The 20,744-nt window shown below is 38.4% G+C and overlaps 1 protein-coding gene across 5 annotated transcripts in view; it reads left to right on the plus strand.

Annotated features, from left to right (window-relative positions):
- The window catches only part of RNF182 (ring finger protein 182), a 29,365-nt gene extending 16,269 nt beyond the window's left edge, over positions 1-13,096 (plus strand). For 2 of the 5 annotated variants that reach the window (XM_063403078.1, XM_063403069.1), the window contains 3 exons: positions 2,478-2,541; positions 4,424-4,504; positions 9,936-13,096. In XM_063403078.1, the coding sequence (XP_063259148.1) occupies positions 10,143-10,880 (738 nt within the window). In that variant the 5' untranslated portion in view covers positions 2,478-2,541; positions 4,424-4,504; positions 9,936-10,142 and the 3' untranslated portion in view covers positions 10,881-13,096. Of the gene's footprint in view, positions 1-2,477; positions 2,542-3,081; positions 4,505-9,935 lie in introns of those variants that run through there. The other 3 variants (XM_063403059.1, XM_063403050.1, XM_063403041.1) reach the window with 3 other exon arrangements.
- Positions 13,097-20,744: the final 7,648 nt, after the last annotated feature.

Here is a 20,744-nt window from a genome sequence, read left to right on the forward strand (position 1 = left end):
ACATTTCCTAAGGGCAGATTTTCCGATTTTTTGCAGGTTCATATTGATCCGATTTAGACCTGATTGGATTACCTGCTGCTGTGGCAGTATATTTCTATCAGAAACACATTGGAGGGAGATACATTGCATTCTTAACTGGATTCTGATACATCCTATGAATAAATGGCAGCTTCCTTCTGCTCCTCTCTTATACAGTCCAAAGGGCACTGTATATAGAGTCTCAGCTCTTAAGGATTCTGTCCTTTGCTTGAAATATTCCATCTAGTAGCACTTCAGCTCTTTCACTGACAGTTCAGAATGGGTAAAAAAACATACCACACTTCACTGCTAAATAACATGTTAAAGCTGAACAAATCATATCAGTTCCCGTGAAGTTTAATTGCTTTATAAGCATTAATCTGAGTTAAGCAAGTCTCACCAGCAGAACACTCCAGCAATTTTGTCATTGGTGGTGTAGCAATTTATGGATCTCTGACAGTCCCAGATCATCCCCAGTAGCTACAAAGATACCTTTAGACTAATACTTAAAGCTGCTCTTGTTTCACATGATTCCTGTATTCCTTAAAGGAATAGAAAAAAAGCTCTGTGTATCATTTGACACAAATTAATTTCACTCCTTCCATCTGCTTTTTCAATGCCTGCAATTTCACGTACCTGCATCTGGAATGGTGGGTGTGCATGCAGTAACTGTTCTTTGCATGTTGTGTATAAATCAGGCTAAATGGAATTTTTCTACAAATCTTTTGGAAGAGAGCAATACCTATTGCTGTCGAAGTTAACATCTCCTCACTGACACTCATCTGCCAGGATTGTTCATTTCCCATGAATGCAGTTGAAGACATACAACTTTACTGCATGTCAACCACATCTACTAAATACCGTATTTTTTTATAGCATCTGTGTGGTTTGTGTTTGCTCTTTTTTAAATACATCAGTAAGATTTTTTTAAAAAAGAATTTCTTAGTTACATTGAAATTCTAGTGATGATAATGATGTTATAATAATAATAATAGATATAATAATGTCAGTTGAGGAGAGTTTATATGGCAACTTTTCTGTACTGCTAAAATAAGAATAATCTTTATCCCAGAAATAACTGGTTGTAGGTGCATTCTTTAGGGGAACTAAATGAAATATTAAAATGACATAATTTTACTGAATCCAGTTTAGAGTGTTGTTTCCTCAGACTCCTCACTTTTCAAGCTATTGTCCAGTTTGCAGAATCAGCTGTATCAGACTTAGTTGCCAGTGTTTCAAAAAGGACAGGATGATAGAAGACCAGGTCTGAAAATGTTATTTGTAGGTGGAAATCTGTATTGATTTGAATTATTTTGATGTAGACTTTTCAAATATTCTTGTGATTGAAGTAACTGCAGTTGCTTTTTACCATGTCCTTTCTGCTCTGGATAAGATGCAAATTCTGAGCAGTAGCTAAAACAGAAAACCTTGTTATCAAATTTATGCAAAGAATACATAAAATACAGTATCATTACTGCCCTGTATGATATCCACCCTTTTTATTTCCTGTTTGCACTACTGACATAAAATAGGTGATACAGGAAAATCTTTGTTATGTAGTCATATCGTCAAAAATGTCTAAAACAGAATATACTAAGTTAAAAGTACTTGTATTGGTTGGATTTCTTTTGATGACAATAGAAAAAGCAAGAAGTACAGATTCTTTTCTAGCCTTTTCTGGGATTGTTTTCATCTCCATTAGGACAAAGCTAATGCCACACTTACTTTCTATTAAATCTTATTTTGAAGGTTAATTGGAACTTATTATAATGCATTAAAATGATTTCCCTGTGTAGAGAGGAATTTTTCACTGAATTATGTGATCAAGATGAATTTTCTGTCATTTTGTCTCACCTGGTCTCTCCCAAATTATGTAACATAGAAAATATGCCGGAAGAGGGAGAATTCTGTTATATTTGGGGGATGATACATTTTGAGTATGTCACTTAATATAGTCTAATAGAAGTAATTTTTATTTAAAAAGCAGCAGTTATTTTCTTGTATTTCTGGACTTACTGCTTATAGAGTAGCAAGCAGAGCAAGGATGTAAAATTCTATGGTGCTCTCATCATGTGTTCTGAAACTAATACAAAATTGTATTGGCTTTTAATAGTGTCTAATATAAAGATAAATGCTAGACATATCTGTAGGCCATATGATTAAATATTTATGCCTATATTAAGAAATACTGGGAAGCTTTTTATTTATTTATAATTTTGTATCTTTTCAAGTCATATTCTAGAACCAATGTTCTACAGACTGTTGAGCTCTGAGAAGAGCTCCTAAAGGGCACAAGCACTAGAGCAGAGAAGCAGAACTCTATCTTATTTGATAAAGCTACCAAAAACCATCCCTACTACCAAAAAAGAGAATGTCTAACCTTTCCCTGAAATAGAAGTAAGGTAACAAGTTCTGTTGTGAAATATGTATTAACTGAGTAGATTGCTTACTGGTTTCAGAGGCATAAAGGAAAAGCCATTGGCAGTGAGAAAACTGTGCAAGAGAAAATGCCTAACAGCCCAAGTAAGTAGGTCGTGAAAGAATTAAAAATAATTTTAAAGGAATTAATTGTGTTTAACTAGCATATTTCCAAAATTAAATGTTACCATTTTAGCTACAAATTTCAAGCAATCTCTTTTTACTTATCGATTTAATCTAATTAAGCCAATTTAAATCAAGATAGCTAATAAAAGCTCAGATCCTTTGTCCTTTATTAGTTTTATCCTCAAACAGCTACAAAGCAACCCACAACCGTATGTCACATTGAGTAGTCACTTGGCATATTACTATATAAATAGCTCATGAATTCTATATGAGGGAAAATTTCTTCTTAAGAAATATTGGAAGAGGTTTTGTTTTTGCCTGCAAGCCTAAATAATAAAACATTTTTTCCTACACCACGGTTGCAGGATTCATATCAATACTGTAGTAGCCTGTAGCTAGAAAGTAAGCAATTGAGAATAGTAGGGTTTCAATAAGGGATTTACTGTGTATTCATACCATTTTCCACTACTACCTGACACATAATGTGAGTTACTGGAATAACAAAAAAGTATTGCACATGATATTGTTAATAGGAAATGGCGTCTGATGATTTTGAATATGTACAGGCAAAGGATGTAAAAAGTACCCTATGAGCCTGTGTCGAACATGGAATTAAGTGAACCCTGTTACATTAAAATCTCCCTGCTTACTTAACAGGATGGGGAGGAGGAATAATAACAAAGACTGTTTATTTTCTTTTTTTTTTTTTTTTTTTTTTAGTATGAGATGGCATATTAATATTACATGACCTCATACTAAATAATTAGAGACCCATGAATTCCATTTCAAGCACGAAAAACTATAATTTTCTGTGTCTGGCATTTTTGTGCAGCATTGTAGAGGATTGAGAGAGATCAAGCAAAGACTCTAAATATTGTAACAATAACTTCAGATAAGAATGCTTCTCTTTTCTATTAGTCTCAGCAGTCAATAATACACAACTTTTTGCTGTATATATTGAGGGGTTACTCTTTCACACATAGTTATTGGAGGCATAACCTCATCACCTATGCTGTTGAAAACTAAGCTTTTGTGAAAAGAATGGAGGCATTTTTCATAGGAGTTTACACAGCTGACCATAAGCCGAGCATGGATCAGTACATCACATTCTGTAACTCCTGTGCAAAGTCTCTCATTGATTGGAGTTGACAGGGAAATGCCCATTGTTAAAACCCATCCACTGTTAGCAGAAATGTGGCATGAAACAGGTTGAACATGTGATAGCTGCTGGCACTTTGGACGTTTTCTATTCAAATGTCAGATTAGTAAAGCACTTTGGGGTGGGGTGTTTTTTTGCACTGTGCTTAGCACAAGCTGGAAAAGTCTAGTGCGATGGTCATTTCCTGCTGAGTCAGAATGCAGCAAAGCTCCTCCAACATGAATGCAGCGGCCCACAGGAGATGGAGAAGAGACTGCACTGTGTTTGGAAATGTCTAAATGATCAAAGAGCTTCTCTGACATTTGTGAAGGAAAGTATTTCAGTATGTCTTTACAACTCTTCTTTCAGAGCACAGTTCATCTCTTCGGATGCTCTGCCTTTAGGCTGGTTTTTTTTAGTGAATTGCTAACATTTGTGACTATGTGGTTGCTAGAAGAGCTAGCACTTCAGAGTGTATAGCACATAATATTGAAAGAGGCTTGAAATCAACAACAGATCTGTAAAGATAACTGGATTATGTTACAGAAATAATTTTAGTAAATGAGATTTACCCAATATATTTCTCTAAACAGAAATCTCAACATATGGCTATTTCTATCCAAACTAGAGAAGTTGGACTCCTTCCTCTCTTTCAGAGAAAATAGACTGAAAAGTCTCCCAGCTGTATTCCTGCTCTACTAATTTTGTTTCCCTCTCTACCAGTTTTTGCCCATGTGGAGAAGAAAAGGCATTTCTTGTGTTCCCTGCAAGTAAACCTTTGCAAGAAGTTCTTTTTAATGAAAAGTAAGTTTCTCTGTATTTATTTATCTATCTATATTTTTTCCTTCTCTTCTTTCCTAAATATGCTCAGCTTGTATTTTAGGGAAACTTCTAAAACCTTTGAAAATATCACGTTGAGTAGCTCCATGGATGATATCTTATGGGAGTTGCTGAGCTCATATATTCATTTTAGATTATATGTGAAATATTGGCAAATTCCCTTCACAGAAAAAAAAAAAAAGTATGAGAGATGAATGATAAAAGATTGGTTTGATGAACTGGGCAAAGATGATCTTCCATTAGGGAAGAGAGGCACAAGTTTCCCATCTACTTTGCCCTGTCAGCATGACTGAGCTCCAATATTGAGAGTTTCATCTACAAGTAATTGCTTCTGGCCTCTCATAAGAACACTTTGTCTGCACAGTGTTTGATAGATGAGTGCGAAGAAGGGCCATAAGATGTTGCACAGCCCCTTCACCTTTCTTTCCATGCCTGGGAAGAAAGTTTGCAGCTCCAGAGCAGGGATTAGTACCGATCAATGGCCAGTGGCCTGTTTGGGCTGATGATGCACTGCACTCTGGCCATGTGGGGGGTCACACATAAGATCTTGCTATTATTGATTCAGTCTGGTCCTGTGGGTCACCTCCTCTCGCCCTCAAGGCAGGTTATTCCCCCTCATTCTGGGTCTGTCCTCCAGCAGTACATGGAGCACTGCAGAGCCTGTGTCTTCTGCCATCCAGAAGATCCCTTTCTGTCTTCAGCTTTTCTCCCCTTTTAGTAAAAGTTTCAAGTAGAGGAATTCATCAGGTACAGGATGGGTGGCACTGGGTCAGAAAGGGAGGGAGTCAGAGCTCAAGCAGCAACAGGAATGATTGATTCACTCCTGCAGTGCTTAGTCAGGACTCTCACAAAAGGCAAGTGCTTGTCATAGGATAACAGATGTGCTTGTTCTTCAATAAATTGCAGTGGATACTGTCATCATTGGATGTGTCTAGTAGTTTATATTTTGTTCATAAAGCTGCTGTGTGCTACATAATACTCATGGGAATGAAATATTCTGCAATTGTATTGTGTTGATCCCATCAGATAGATTCTGTGGAAGACAGGATAGCAGAAGGACTCTAGGTTTTGTAAAAATTAATTCATATGTTAAATGAAAGAATTACCATCTAGGAGAGCTGTTTATCTATGTGAACAATTGTCAGCCTGATTCTTTATTGAGTAAGAGATAAAGCCTTTCAAACAGATCACATAGAGTCACGATAGCAAAACATTGAATCATAGAGCAATTTGTTTTAGAAAGAATCTCCAGGAAGATCCAGTTCCTTTTGCTCAAAGCAGAGCTCAGTTCCAAGGCACAATGGCCTGACCAGGGTTGTATCCAGTCAAGGATATCTGTAAGGTTGCATGTTTCATTTATATCTGTCTTGAGTACCTTGTGTACTATTTGTTTTTTCTAATCTGTAGTTGAAATTTCCCTAGTTACAACTTGTGTCTCTTGGTGTCAAACAAGCAGGTGAGACAAGGCTAAGTTCAGGTAAAAAACTGGACATAAGAAGCAGTTTAAAGTCATGACAAATACCAGAATTAATAAAAATACACACTATGCTTTAAAAATAGACATGGGACTTCACTTTGATCTCCAGTCACTACAAATTTTGTACTTGAAGTGAAAGAGGTTAGATATGTCATGACTGCCCCTGGATTTCAAGGTCAGAAATAACATGCAGGTTGCAGCTCAATATTTAAAATAGCCCAAATATTAATGGAGCACATAATAGGGACATACCTTCTTGTGGCATCATAAAAAAAAAAAGTGTCTCAAAGAGGAAGATAAAACATGAACGTATTGAGACAATCTCATTTTTTTCCCTGCGTAATATTGCTTTTAACACTCAACAAGTAGAAGTATGTGAATTGTGATATTTTTGGTGAGGGAGCAGGATCCAGAGGAGCAGTAATTAACCTTTTCCTTTCTTTAAATCCTTATTCTACCTGCTTCCAGTAAATACTCACCTGGGAAGCATGCAAAAGACCAGCCAGAAAATCATTGATATAGAGCAGAATTTCCTTGAAGGAATAGCTGGCCATATTTCTTAATAAATGTTTCATTTTATCAAGAAATAGGAATAATTTGAAACCAACTTTCTTTAAACGCTTCAGTTTCCATATATTTTTAATAAGTCTCTAATCAAAGAATTTTTTAGTGTATGTGATGTATATATAATAGAAGGGCATCATTAATTATACCCAAAAAGGTGGCAGTTCCCAGGAGAGAAAAAAAAGAGCAGGAAAGCGGATATTGAGAAGGAAAAATTTCCATAAGAAATCAGGAAAGCGAAAAAGAGAGGAAGCATCTAAAACCACCGTAGAGCTGAGAGGGTAAAAAATGCATGAAAAGCATTAATAGGAACTAGTGATTAAATTTTAATTTTCAAAGGAAAGGATGTATAAATAACAAAGAGTAATAAGCAGTATTCACACTAAAACACGTAAGGAGAAATCCAGCAAATAGAGTTAGCTGAAGAAAATACAATCAATAATGTTTTATTACAGACAGACTTTTTTCAGAGGCTCTGTGGAGTGAGAAAGATGATGAAAGTAGTTCTTTCTTGTCCAATACATTATATTAAAAAAGAGTTTCAAAAAAATTGTAGAATAGCTCATGACACAAACTACAATAGGAAGATCACTGTGCTCAGGAAATTGAGCTAATGATCCCAGTTTAGCAACTGGGACATTGCTACTCCTAGAGACTTGTTATTCCGTGTATTAATGTCAAATTTTGGCACTAAAAGAACATGGAAAACGCGTTCAGTTTGAAAACTGGTTCAGGGGGTTGTGATCCATCTCTGAATAGAATTGGTTGGAAAGTGGGTTGGGTTTTGTAAAAAGCCTGTAAATATTAATTAGAAGAATAAACACACAAATATCAAGATTTTTCGAGTTGGAAGTTTTCAGAGAAAGGTCATAAATTTCCATGAGAAGCAGACTCATATTTTAGAAGATATTTGGTTAATCAGAAATCTAATTTTGAATTGTATGACAACATTTGCCAGCAGATTACTAACAGTACCTTGTTAGTAATCCTCATTCACCTCAGGTACGGAAGGTAAATTATAGCAAAGATGTAGAAGTTCAAAAGCATTGCTTTTTTGTTTGGCTTCTTAATTTTACAGTTCTTTGCCTTCCTCTAGGCTGGCATTTCACTTTTTTTGGTCCATTTTGTGGTTTGTTCATCCTTTGGAAAGTTAGCATCTCGTGACATTTATATCTACCTAAAAGTCATCTAGAAGATGATATTTGAAATGAAATAAAAAGAGTAGCAGAATTTAATAAGGAAGCACACAGTGTAACACAGTGTAAGGATGAAGGATAAATTGTAAGTTCTGTAAAAGATGTCCCTTTTGTGTCTTAGAAGATGCCTTGCTTGGACACTTTGAAAACTGTGGATTGTCTTATGTTTGCTTTGCATGATGCAACATGCCACAAATATATCCACAGTACAAATAATAAAAACAACAGTGAGGCAGAGATGAAAGCCTTTAGAGCACTGAAGACATAAATTGGAAGAGGCAGGAAAGGAGTTATTGAAGCAATTGAACGGGAAGGGGGCCATGTCTGTAACAATTCTTTGAGAAATATGTGTGTTTTTTTCATTGTGTTGTCATGGCTTTTTCATTACTGCCATTCACTGAACATGCCATTCATTACTTTTTCATTACATCATTGTGTGATGTTTACATCTTTGTTTTAAAATCCTGGAGGTGAGTTTTACAAATTACGTTGCTTATAGAAGTTATATATCCACCTCTCTCATATCTCGCCATCTTTTCCTGGATATGCAGAAATGGAAAATACTTAAAGCACAGTAAGAACAGGAGGCCCATGAAAGAGACTGCACTGATGGTTGGCAGGTAAAATGTATTGACAGAAGGGGCACGTTGCTTAAAAGAGTTGCTTCCTGTCTTTTCCTCAAAAAAAAGAGCAAAAATCTGAATGCTAGGAGTGAGTAGTCACTTCCCAATGGAAAGGGAAAGAAATCACATATTTACTAAAACAAGTAGTAAAGAAATAAGTTTCTTGAAATAGGCCACTTTTTAATATTCAGTGTGCCTGATATTTATTGGTAATACAAGAGGCAGCTGGACACAAGTGCTGACTTTGTCCATCATTTGGCTGTGGCCAATTATTTGTGACTCTAGCAATGAAGGGATGAGTTTGAGAACCTGCAAAATGCAGTTCTGCCCTCATTTCTGTGAGCAAGCATGTGCCTGAATCTGGAAGAATTTTTTATCTTCTGGCAGATAAGAGCTGGTTTTCTAAGTGCTGGCGATTATTGATCCCCAGAGCACAAACTCCTGGTTAATGCTTTGTTTATAATACCTGCACTGTTTCCTGAAGTCATGTTACAAAATATGACAAGGCATTTGTTTAAGAGAGGCAGACATGTCTGGTGGCAGAGCCGCTGCGCAGAGCGGCAGCGCAGCGGGGCGAGCGTGCCACGGACCTGTCCTTCGCTGAGGTGTGAAACAGCTGTCACAGCCGTGACACCCTTGAAAACCAGAGCATCTGGTGAATGCCCTTGGAAGACACATCAGCCTTCACCCCAGCAGCCACATACTGAAGGAGACATTTGTTGCAAGCTGAAGAACTCTTATTTTTGTAATCACATGTCCAGCAGCTGAGTGGAGAAAAAGAAATGGGCTACTCCACAAACAGAAAAATTAACAAAGCCTAATCCAGATTTGACCTAGGGTCCCACATAACTCTTTGCAATAACCCTGGACCTCTTTCATACCCATTCCACTCCCCCAAACTTTTTATTTCCCCAGAGTTTTGCCAGCTTTCCCCTGGGTTGCCCTCCTCTCTGGCTGAGCTACAGGCAGCATGCTGCCCATTCAGAGCAGAGTTTGAGGTGTGCTGACCACCTGTTCATTGCCCTCCAGGATAACTGGTACTTAGTATAAATTTCTCTCCTCTACCCAATTGCCAGTGTTCATTTCTTTTTAGCAGCTTAATTATCCTCAGTACTGCGGCCCCTCTGCTGGTTTGTTTGAAATTGGACAGCAGGTTCACAAGTTCCCAGGAAAGACCAAGAGCTCCAGGTGTCAAGTCTCATTTCCTTGGGAAACCAGAGTTTAAATAAATGGTCACAGATCAGTGATTAGATTGCAGCTTCTGCTGAAAACTTCATGGGCTGAACCACTCAGAGCTTCAACTCTAAAATAAATCCATACATCATGATGCTAAGTTTCATCAGCATGACTGTTATACAGGCCTCGCATGCCACAGAAAAAAAGCTACCTTAGAGGTAGTTTTAGCAAAGGAAACTGAGCATATAAAAAGTAGAACTTGCATATTTAATTTGCTAAAGCTTTCCCTTTTCTTTTCCCCTTCCCCTTTCCTGTTTTTGCCTTTGCTTTCAACAAAAATTCCACTTTGGCTTTTTCAGATGGATGCCTGGCTCAGAGTAAAGGACATACAGTGCACAATCCCTAGCAGAAGCTGAAAATGGATGATGTCTACTGATGCTTTTCGATGATGTCACCTCCTCTTTTTCTGTTTGAGATGGGTGATAGGAAAATGTTCTAAAATAAGACTCAGTGACCTTTTCATCCCTTGACTTCTCTTTCCACAAGTCTAAAAACCATCTGAAGAAATGACCACCCAGCTACCAGAGGAGTCTGTGGAGACCCAGAGCTCAGATGAGCTTGAGTGCAAGATCTGTTACAACCGCTATAACCTGCGACAGAGGAAACCAAAAGTGCTGGAGTGCTGTCACAGAGTGTGTGCCAAATGCCTTTGCAAGATCATAGACTTTGGCGATTCCCCGCAAGGAGTCATCGTGTGCCCGTTCTGCAGGTTTGAAACGTGCCTGCCAGACGATGAGGTTAGTAGTCTTCCTGATGACAACAACATCCTCCTGAATTTAGCTTGTGGGGGAAAGGGAAAGAAGTGCCTACCAGATAACCCAACAGAACTGTTGCTGACTCCCAAAAGGCTGGCGTCTCTGGTTAGCCCTTCTCACACCTCTTCTAATTGCCTGGTTATAACAATCATGGAAGTACAAAGAGAAAGTCCCCAGACTCTGAACTCAACCCCTGTGGTGGAATTTTACAGGCCTACAAGTTTTGACTCTGTTGCAACTGTGTCCCACAACTGGACAGTGTGGAACTGCACATCTTTACTCTTCCAGACCTCGATTCGGGTGCTAGTGTGGTTGCTAGGGTTGCTGTACTTCAGCTCCTTGCCTTTAGGGATTTATTTACTGGTATCCAAGAAAGTCACCCTTGGGGTTGTCTTTGTAAGCCTTGTTCCTTCGAGCCTTGTTATTCTCATGATTTATGGCTTTTGCCAGTGTGTTTGCCATGAAGTTTTAGACTGCATGTCATCTTGATAACAAATGCAGTAAAATAAGGTGTGTTGCCGGATGTGTAGCATAGTTGATTTATCCTGGTTTTGTATTCTTTGTATTCTTATTTATTTTTATTGTCCATCACACTAAATGGAAGCAGTGGCCCTAGTTACATGGTCCCTTTTTTACCAACTGAATTTGACCCCCCTCACCCCCAGCTTTTTTTGAGCTAAGAATTGGAAATAAAAACTCCATGTTGATTTTGAAGGGCTGAATTTTAGAAAGGGATAAAGCAAAATCACCAAACTTGGTGCCTGCTGCTGCTGCCCCTGTTCAGATGAGTAGGACTTTGCTTTGTATTGGCTTGATCAAGTCAGTTCAGGCTGTAAGATTCACCCAAGAAGTAATTACTGTAGCAGACACCTTCCAGATGAAAGTACTGCATCTCTTCACCCAAAGCATCTCATGCTCTGAAATATCTGTTATTTATAATCCGTCATCATTTATGATGAGGAAATTAAGTCACTCTATTAGTTAACATTGTAAGAAGAATAAAATAAACTACCAACATTTAGTTCTTGTTGTAGCAAAAATACTTGTGGGAGGCCAACATTTTTTTTAATGTTAAAAATTTGTCTCCAGAACACTTTCTCCAAAAAGAAGCCCATTTTTTCTTGTCACACAGTTACAGCTCACTGTGAAATATTCTTGCTAATGAGTACTTCTGGGGACCCAGTCACGTGTTTGCTGTTCTCCAGGTGCACTTATTTCAGTGTACACACCTTAAGCTTCCCTCTGAAGGTTCAGTGTTCTGTAGATTTCTCTAGCTATGTCCTGTTATGTCTCCACTCCCTCACAGCATTTCCACCACCACTAGTGACATTTCCAAGCTACCAGTCCTTCCTAATGGATGACCAACCTCATGCACATGTACTCTGTGGTAGTGTGCTGGAGAATTTGGCTTATGTGACTTTAGCTCTCAAGATAGATTTTATTCCCAACCATTAGGAAACAGATCTTCAATAACTAATACAAATTCAAGAAAAAAAAATCTGAAATGGTTAACTGGGGTTTTGTTTCGTTGGGTTTTTGAGATTGGGGTTTTGTTTGTTTGTTTTTGTTCTGAGTTCACAGAATGGGCATTGTAAGGAGATACTGTGACTTTGAGAAGGTTTCTGTTTAAGGTATAGTCCTTCAAAATGTTTAATACTCTGAACTCCCCCCTGTCACCACTGTGAGTTGATGGCAATCTAGATGTGGTAATTAGCATGTCTCCATTAGTGGAGCTCAGAGGAATTGCTGATACTTTACCATTCCACAAATAGAACCAGGCCCTGTAAGGCTTGCTTGTATGTTGCATGGTTTAGGCTACATTTTGAGCTACTGGAAGAACACAAAAATAAGTAATATTTAATGTTTATATGTATAGCTAGGTCTAGAAACACCACAGCTGCAAACCGGTTTTTCTTGTGCACAGCAGAGTGGAGTTGAGCAGTGCAAGCCTGGGTTTGGGTCTGGCACAAGATTTAGTCATTTCAGGGCAGTGTAAAAGGGAGAGGGGTTTGTTGCATGAAATTTGAATGTATGGCCTGACAATATACTTTAGAATAAACAGACTTTGGTAAGAATGAAAAAATGACAGTGGGAAAAGCAGAGCCTATCAAGAGTATTTGAAGTTAAGCTGGTTCAATTTTTGTGGATGGCACAGGTGGTATCTTCAGTTTTATTGCTATTGCAAACAGAGAAAGTGTGGAAATGTAAAGGTCCTGCTTTTCTTGACACTCATTTTATAGTAGTGCATATATATGTGTGTGTATGTATATATAGACACATATGTAAGAGGAAAACTTACAGTGACATTCTAGTTTTCAAGTGTATGGAGTTATGGAGCTGTGTATTTAATGATTAAAGGAAATATTTCAGACTTTTCTGTAATGACAATAATTATACCTAAAATATTTTCAGAATTCCTAGAAAATACTATTCCTAAGTAATTGTTTTTAATGTTTGTGAAAAAGCACATGTAGTTAGAAGAGGAATCATCTCTAGTGAAGGTTTGACTCATCTATGAACTCATAAATTTTAAGTATCCATCAATAATCATGTCAAAAAGAAAGAAAAACAGAAACCTGCGTGGTTTTAAAGAACTTCATAACTTTTGGAAAGATGTATTTGTAGTGTTAGGGGTTTATATGTTTTAGCATTTGTTCAATTTGTCTGAATATAGTGTGTCTAATAAAGGGCTGACTAACACAGGATATAGGTATTGCAAATGTGTGATATATATGAATTACCTCTGCACAACATGCTCTCAGTGCTACCTGTTGTCTTTTCCTTTTGATTTTCAGCTGATTATCTTAGCTCCAGCACCAGGTATTTTGTACTATTTTGTTTTAAAACAGAGCCTAATTGTAGCAAAATTACAGCGGTATCAGTTACACATCACAGCACAAATTGATACACCTGTTGTTATACTTCTCTACTTTTCAGACTGCCCATTAAATTTATACTGTTATTTCAGGCTGTGCTGCAATACAAACCTGCTCAAAGATGCAGGCCTGCAAAAGCATATTGATTGTAAAGCTATGCTGCCACTCAGCCAGAGCATGCTATTGCAGCTTTGGGGTCATAAAACACCTATATTACTGACAATATGGCCTTTGAGAATTGCTGGGAGATAAATCTCAATTGTTTGTGGAGAAGAATTTTTGCTGTGTGACTGAGACTAGAAGACCTTCAGATATTACTCTTTCCTTATTTTTATTCTCTACCATCCTTTAGGCTTTGAACTGAAAACTCTTGTGTCCTCTGCAGTGGAATAACTGTGCTGAAATCAATGTAAATGGGGCTAAAATCAAGACTTGCATACTTCTCTGCCTGCTTTTCCTTCCTTTTTCTGACTGTTTTTCTCTCCTTGGAAAGTAATGGCTCCTGGGGTTGTAAAATACTGCCTGCAGACCAAGGCAATTCCCTTCCAGTGGGATTTATTCCTGCTATGCCCAGACATGACTCAACCAAGTACAAAGTGCTAGAAATGCATTACTACAGGATTAATTTAGTCCAAATGAGAATTTTTTGTTTTGTTTTTAATTCCTGCTTATCCTGTGGATGCAGACTGTGTCCTCACCACCTGCTCATTTGCAGTATGATATCATGGTATCCCCTGAGGGCTGGGGCAGGATGCTGCAGGAGCAGCTGCTGGGAACAGCTTAGGAGGGATGTGCTGAGCTGGACCATCCTGTGAGCAGGACTCAGTGAGGGCTGAGGCTCTGCAGGTGTGGCTCGAGCCCAGAGCCCAAAAGGCAATTAACAGAGCGTGGGTTAACAGAGTCTGTGGGTTCTTACACAGGGCGTGGGGCTGGGGCTGGGCTGACTGGGAAGCTGAGCAAAGCACACAGGGGGTTTTGTCTATGCCTGGGACAAAGGGGCTGTGTTTTCAATAAATATTTGAGGTAGAGCTGCTGCAAACAGTTTAATGTTTTTCATACTGACCCTTCTGGGATTTAAAATTCATTTGGTAATTAAATTAATTCACTACTGTTATTACAATTGAGTACATTTACTTTCCAAATGGCAAAGTGTTGAACTTCATTCTAATTTAAACAGATCCTTGGATTTGGGCATACTCCCACTGTTATGTTAACTATTTAAAGCTATAGGACGGGCCAAAGTGAGGGCTTTGATGTCTTTGATTTAGCTGCATTGTGAGCTTTGATACATCCCGCTCTATTGATTATAGGCCCACAACACTGTATATGCTAATATAAAACACTTAAAATAGGCAAACACTTGTCCTGATAACATCCTTGGCAAACTTCAGGATTGCCAGTATTTTACAATGTATCCAAAAATAGACTCTTCCAAACAGACTTGATTACCTGAAGATACAGAGAAGTTGGTCAGTGCATGATGCTGATAACACCAGTGTCATGGCTTCAATCCCTGTATGGACCATTCCCATAAAAGTTGGACTCGGTGATTCTTGTGGGTCCCTTCCAAATCAGAGAATTCTCGGGTTCTCTGGAGTCCAGCAGCACACAGCTAGACAGACAAGCACAGAACAGGAAAACACAGCTTTCCACCTAGTGGCTGCACTTCAACTTGAGGAAGAGGAACTGAGGAGGTTCACAGGAAAGTGGATGATGTTTTTGAGGCAGTTCCTTGTTTTTGAGTACAGGGCCATTGTTTTTCTTCATTTTAACCAGTTCTAGTGGTAGATTCGACTCTCCATTCCTCTTAATTTTCTGTCCCCTCTCATGAAACAAGTCTGAATGAAACTGTGGATAAACAGTATTTTGAAATAAGGCAATCTTTTCTACTACACTGAGTTTGCAGCCCAGTCCAGCACAGCAAGGTTAATACCGAAAATATGGCGAATTGCAGCCAGGATGCGAGAGTGAACAGGGTGCAGAGGGTAAACAGCAGCATGTTGTTGAAACAGTTTTGATCTCAAAGCAAGGAGAACATGTGGCTATATCCTGCCTTGTTTTGCCTGTTTCAAAATTACTGAGAGGCTGTTCCAAGCCTGAGGGCCACCATGGCTCAACACCCACCCCTGCATTATATCTGGGACAGTTCCCTTCAGCTGTGCATCTTGATGTCTTGTACAGGAGTTCTATACCATTATTTCATCTTCCTACATGGATGATGGGTGGAGTTAAAAATTCACAGTGCTACGCTCTTAAACATTTTGACTATCCTAAGGTTTCTCAGGGTTGGAGTTTTTTCCATTTCTTCATATTTATTTCTACAAAGACAATGCACTTCAAATAGAGTAGTGCCTTCAAGGACTTAAAAAAAAAAGAAAAAGAAAAAATCTGGTGAAGAAAAACTGAGGATTTGAAATAATTTTAAGATGTTCAAAGAGACAGAAAGAGACTGAGAGACTTTTTACTTTCATACTAGCAGACTAGATGTTACCCTTTGAGTGACATCAGTAAATATTTAGTGCTGGAGAGTCCTGAGGGAGTTGATGAGTCTGCCTGACCTTAGGCACAGACCCCATACTCCACCACCTTTCTGTAAAGCACCATTCTTCCTTTTGCATCAGCCACCTCTGTCAAAGTTGAACCATCACAGTCCACAAAGAGTTCTGGCACAAAGAATAAATCCCCAGTCTGGGGACAGTAAATCATCTTTTTAGAGACACGTGTGACAGTAGCAAAACTTTCAGTGTTAGACCTTAAACAAAGAGAAGTCATCTTGCAGTCTGAATTGCTATCATAAATTTAATTTTAAATCAAGTTTCATTGTGCTGGGCAACACCACAACTAGAAAACGGGTTTTTTTGTTTTTCTGCCTTTTGCTATACAAATGTGGTTTGCATTTTAAAAAATGTATTAATTTGTAGAAATCAGAGATGGATAAGAAGAAGCCTAATAAGTAATTGTATCCATTTTCTCTGCCCCTGTAGAGATGAATGCTTTGTCTAGTCTGGTTTTAAATATCTAAAGTGATGAGGCCTCCACCTCTTCCCACAAGGGATTTTTCAGCCATTTAATAGGCTTCTTTGTTAGGAAATTCTTGCCTCATACTGATCCTTTTTTTTTTTTTTTTCTGCATAATGTAGTCCCTTTCTTCTGTGCCCACTATTTTAACTTGTATGAAATCCGGGAAATGTATCATATTTATCCATTTCATACTGTAGCTGAATAATTCATAATCCTTGTTGTTCAAGTAACAGAAGAGATAAGCAACCAGTGGGTGAACAGCTAATACTTCTCTGAGATGGTGTACCATGTACCAGAGGGTATATTTCGTGGCAAGTCCTGGCTGACACTGCTTTCTGCATTAGGGAATGAAAAATGTCAAGAATGTCAAATGAAACTGAAGAAATGCATCTTCCCAAGTGCATGCACGGCAATATTGCTGAAATTTCAAGAGGTGCTGAGGCAAACAGCCTACTTCTTTGGATAGAGCTTTTCTTTCTAAAAGTGGATGATTTTATTAAAAGTATGCTTTTAAAAAGCATTTTAATTTTCTTTTCATAAGCAAACCTCTAGATGAGAAACACACTATGTCAAAACTCTTTAACTTGTTGAGAGACAAGGCTGGATTGATTGCCACTCACTGCTAAGCAGTTTTTGCTGACAGCTTAGCTCAGAACAAAAAATAATCCAGCATTACAGAGTTTGAAAAGATGCCTTTGCAACTGTGTCACTGGAATCAGATCTGTGCATGAAAAAATGACTCATGTCTTCACAACAGCAACTGCATTTCTGATTTAATTACAACATATTAGATAATCCTCTACCTCACTCAAAGGACAAGAAGGAGCAGTGTGACTAAGGAAATCCTAGATGGACAGCTAGATTTTCTGTGGTTTTGCATTCAAAAGCTACTTGCTTTAAAAAAGTGGTGCTATGCTTTATGCTGACCCTGGGCCAGGTGGGAGGTCTGCTGGGTCTCTCTAACCTCAGAGCTGTAGTGGATGCACATAAAAAAGATATATGAACAGCCCACATGGAGGTAGAGCTCCTCATATACCTTCTAATATATGGCAATCCACAGTTTGGAGATCTCTTGAGATGGAGGTTTTGTCTATGGGTTTGATCCTTGCCTATGGACTTCTTTGGATTCCTTTAAATGTTGTGTTTAATCCACTTACCGTCTTGGCACCTATAAATTCCCACAGCATAGAGTCCCACAATTTAATTCTATACTTAGTGGAAAGGTATTAAGACTTGCTTGTCTTAAAAACCCCGAGATACTTGTTACATCTGCCCTACTTATTCCAATAAGGAAAGCAGTTCTGAGGTATGATGGCACATTGTTTCCTCTACACTCCTCAGAGCTTCATCTGTCCTTGGAGATGTTAACATCATGGTTTTATCCCTCATACTACTTCTCAGCTGCCTTTTGTGCAAGCTGAACATCCTAGTCTATTTGATCTCTCCTCAGCAGCAGGCTTCCCATGCTCACCACCAGCCACTGCATTTGTCTGAACCTTTTCTGCTTTCTTCTTTTTTTACTTTAGGATGAAGTATTTAGAAATAGATTCTAATTAGTGCCATTTGTTGATCAGCCATGTGACCACCTGTACTCCTACGGCCATGGAAATCACTTTGCCATTTGTATTTGTCCTGACAGCACATCTGAGGGGTTACTCTTGATTATTGCTGGTTTATATACTCTATGGATGTGCATCGATAAACTCGCTAACATGAGTTTACCCTGCTTGTTATAACATCCCTGTTTGGATCGTCTGGTTCACATGGGTGCAGGAGACAGTAGATTCCAGAGAATGTTTGATTTAATCTCAGCAGAGACCATACAGATTTTTGCTCTATTAAGCACATGGCCTGACCTTACTGGACTGAGAAGCCACTCATCATCTCTCTCTGCCATAGTGGTGGCACCTACCTCACCCACTTGCTGCAGCCATCCCAATCTACAGCCTAGAACTTTTTTATTGCAAAAACCGATTTTTCTTTTAAACACTTTCAACGAATCTTTTGTTTCTTTAAGACCTGTGGCCTTCTTCATCTCCTTCTTTCTTCATTCCAAGAAGAGGAGGTGCTCTCATATAGAATTACTAATAATGATGCTGTTTAGTAAGCCCATTACATTGGATTCTTCATATTGTCAAGTAAGGCAAAAGTTTGGGGTCTCTTCCTTCAGATGTTCTTCCAGATATAAGCAGGGACCTCAGCATCTTGCTCTCCTGGGCCTCACAGAAGGCTCCTTGCAGCCCCTGGAGTTCTTCATGCTGATGCTCTTTACATCAGTGTCCCATTTTTAGTTAGAAAAACTCAGTGACTCTAAGGAAACATTATCATTGCATTAAAATTAGATAGAGCTTATTTTCTTTTGTCAAAGAATGAAAATCTGAGGCTGAAACTTTTGGGGGCAATTCCAGTGTTGGCTGCAAATCTCTCATGACTTTTTTGTTTGTTTTAGTAATTAAATACAATAATAAAACCAGATAAGCAAGGCTGCATGAATCATGTAGTTGATGAAATTTCACAAGTAGGTGCTGAAAATTTGGGGGGGGTTAAAAAAATAAGAAAATGGAGAAAAAGGCTCGATCACACAATAGGGCTTGGGTGGAGAGGGCAAACAGCTGGAGATCTTCTACAAGAGATTGCAGAAATAATGCACAAAGACAGGTAGAATGTGTGTGTATGCTTCAGTGAATTATGGACACATTGTAGACTGATATTATCAATCCAACTTGAAAAAAGGAAGTTTTAATCATATATTGCTTTATTTTTTACTTTGTCACCAAAAATCCATGGGTTTTAAATTCCAGATCAATTTGAGTCTTACCAAGTGTAACGTGAGTTGTATGAGAGGAGTTTGGCTGCTGTAACTTTGCCTTCTATAACTGTCTTTTTAGAGTTATGAGGAAAAGTCATAATGTGGGAACTTCTTTTTGTTTGTGTTTATTTCATGAGTGGAACGATGAAATCTACCATAATCTTGCAGACAAGGAAATTGGGCTGGGTGACATGGTAGCAAATGACAAAAATATAATTATTCCTATCTGAAATAATGAAGTACTAATGTAAAAGCAATTGTTTCACTCAATAAAACTTTAATTTTTCAGTAAAAATTTGTCATGATAAGCATATTTCTTAATGTCTGGGTTTGAAGGTCTTTCAGATTTTATTCCTGTTATTCATTGGAACAGTTTAAAAAATAGACTGAAGGTGAGTATGTGTGAGATAATATTTCGCAGTGTTTTAACCAAAAAGACAAAATATTTTTGTTTACTGCACAAGTATGTAAAGTGGTTTTTTGCAAAGGAAGACTGCAAAAAAACTAAATGAAAACTAGACAAATTTCTAGATGATCTCTCAGCCATGTACTTTTAAAATAAAATAAAGGAGCATTCCAGGTAGCAGCCAGAAAGCAATTTGCAGCATGTACTTTGCATTGGAGTCCTACCTTTTCTGGCCTTGCCAGCTGACTGGCACTGGAAACACATGGCTGATCCCTGGTTTAGAGAAGGATGTTCTTGCCTGGAAACCCTTAGTCCAGGCCCCTCTAAGGCCTGAGTGCACCAGTGTGTGCTGCTCTTGGAGGCTGCGAGCTGCAGGCCATCCCTCCCGAGGCCAGAGAAGGGTCAGTGGAGCCTGGCCTTAGGGGACAAGGATGTGATTTGCACACACGTGCCCAGGGAAATGGAGCTGCTCAGCCAACACACACTCCCCTGGCATGAATTATTCCTTCTTTCAGCAGGACTGCAAGGAGTAAGTGTGTTGTGTAACTCTGCTGGCTTCAGGTGCAGCTAGACCATAAAGGAGTGCAACTCACTGGGGCACATCTTGTAGATGTGGGTAGAATAGGAAGATTTAGTCACATTAGCCAGTATGTGGCCACTGGTGTAATTTGCATTTTGAATGGATGAGCCTTTGGTTTAGTGATGGCTAGATATAAAACTCATGCATTGCTTCTTTATTTTTTAAATTGCAAAATCTTCCCTGCCATGCTTTGCTTCCTTTTCCTCTGTTAAGGTGAGGGATAGCCCAGAACTGATCTGCTTTCTGATATCCAGATCTCATGAGCCTCCAGGCTAGTAGATATTTGAACCCTGGATTGTAGGCCAAACCCACTCTGAGCTGAAAGTAACCCATCCTTGGAAAAAGGTGGAGGTGTACTGTCTATCTCTCTTTCTAGTGTAGAAATAAAAGCTAAGATTAATATGTAGGCATTTGTTTTGTTCCATGATAGATTCAAACATGAAATTTCTTTTAAACTTCATTTTTACCACCTCAGAATTTCACATATTTCTCCTGGTTTTTTGTGACAAAACTTTATACATAGGTCTAGAAAATCAAGTGCAGTACATAAACAATTGAGAGAGAATGTGATCTTCGCTTGCAAGTTCTTTGTTTCTTTATTGAACAGTACTCATAAAAGCAGCATAAAAATAAATTGGGCAAATAGGCAGCATTGTTAGAT

The sequence above is a fragment of the Prinia subflava genome, chromosome 1, assembly GCF_021018805.1.
Source record: "Prinia subflava isolate CZ2003 ecotype Zambia chromosome 1, Cam_Psub_1.2, whole genome shotgun sequence".
Lineage (NCBI taxonomy): Eukaryota > Metazoa > Chordata > Aves > Passeriformes > Cisticolidae > Prinia > Prinia subflava.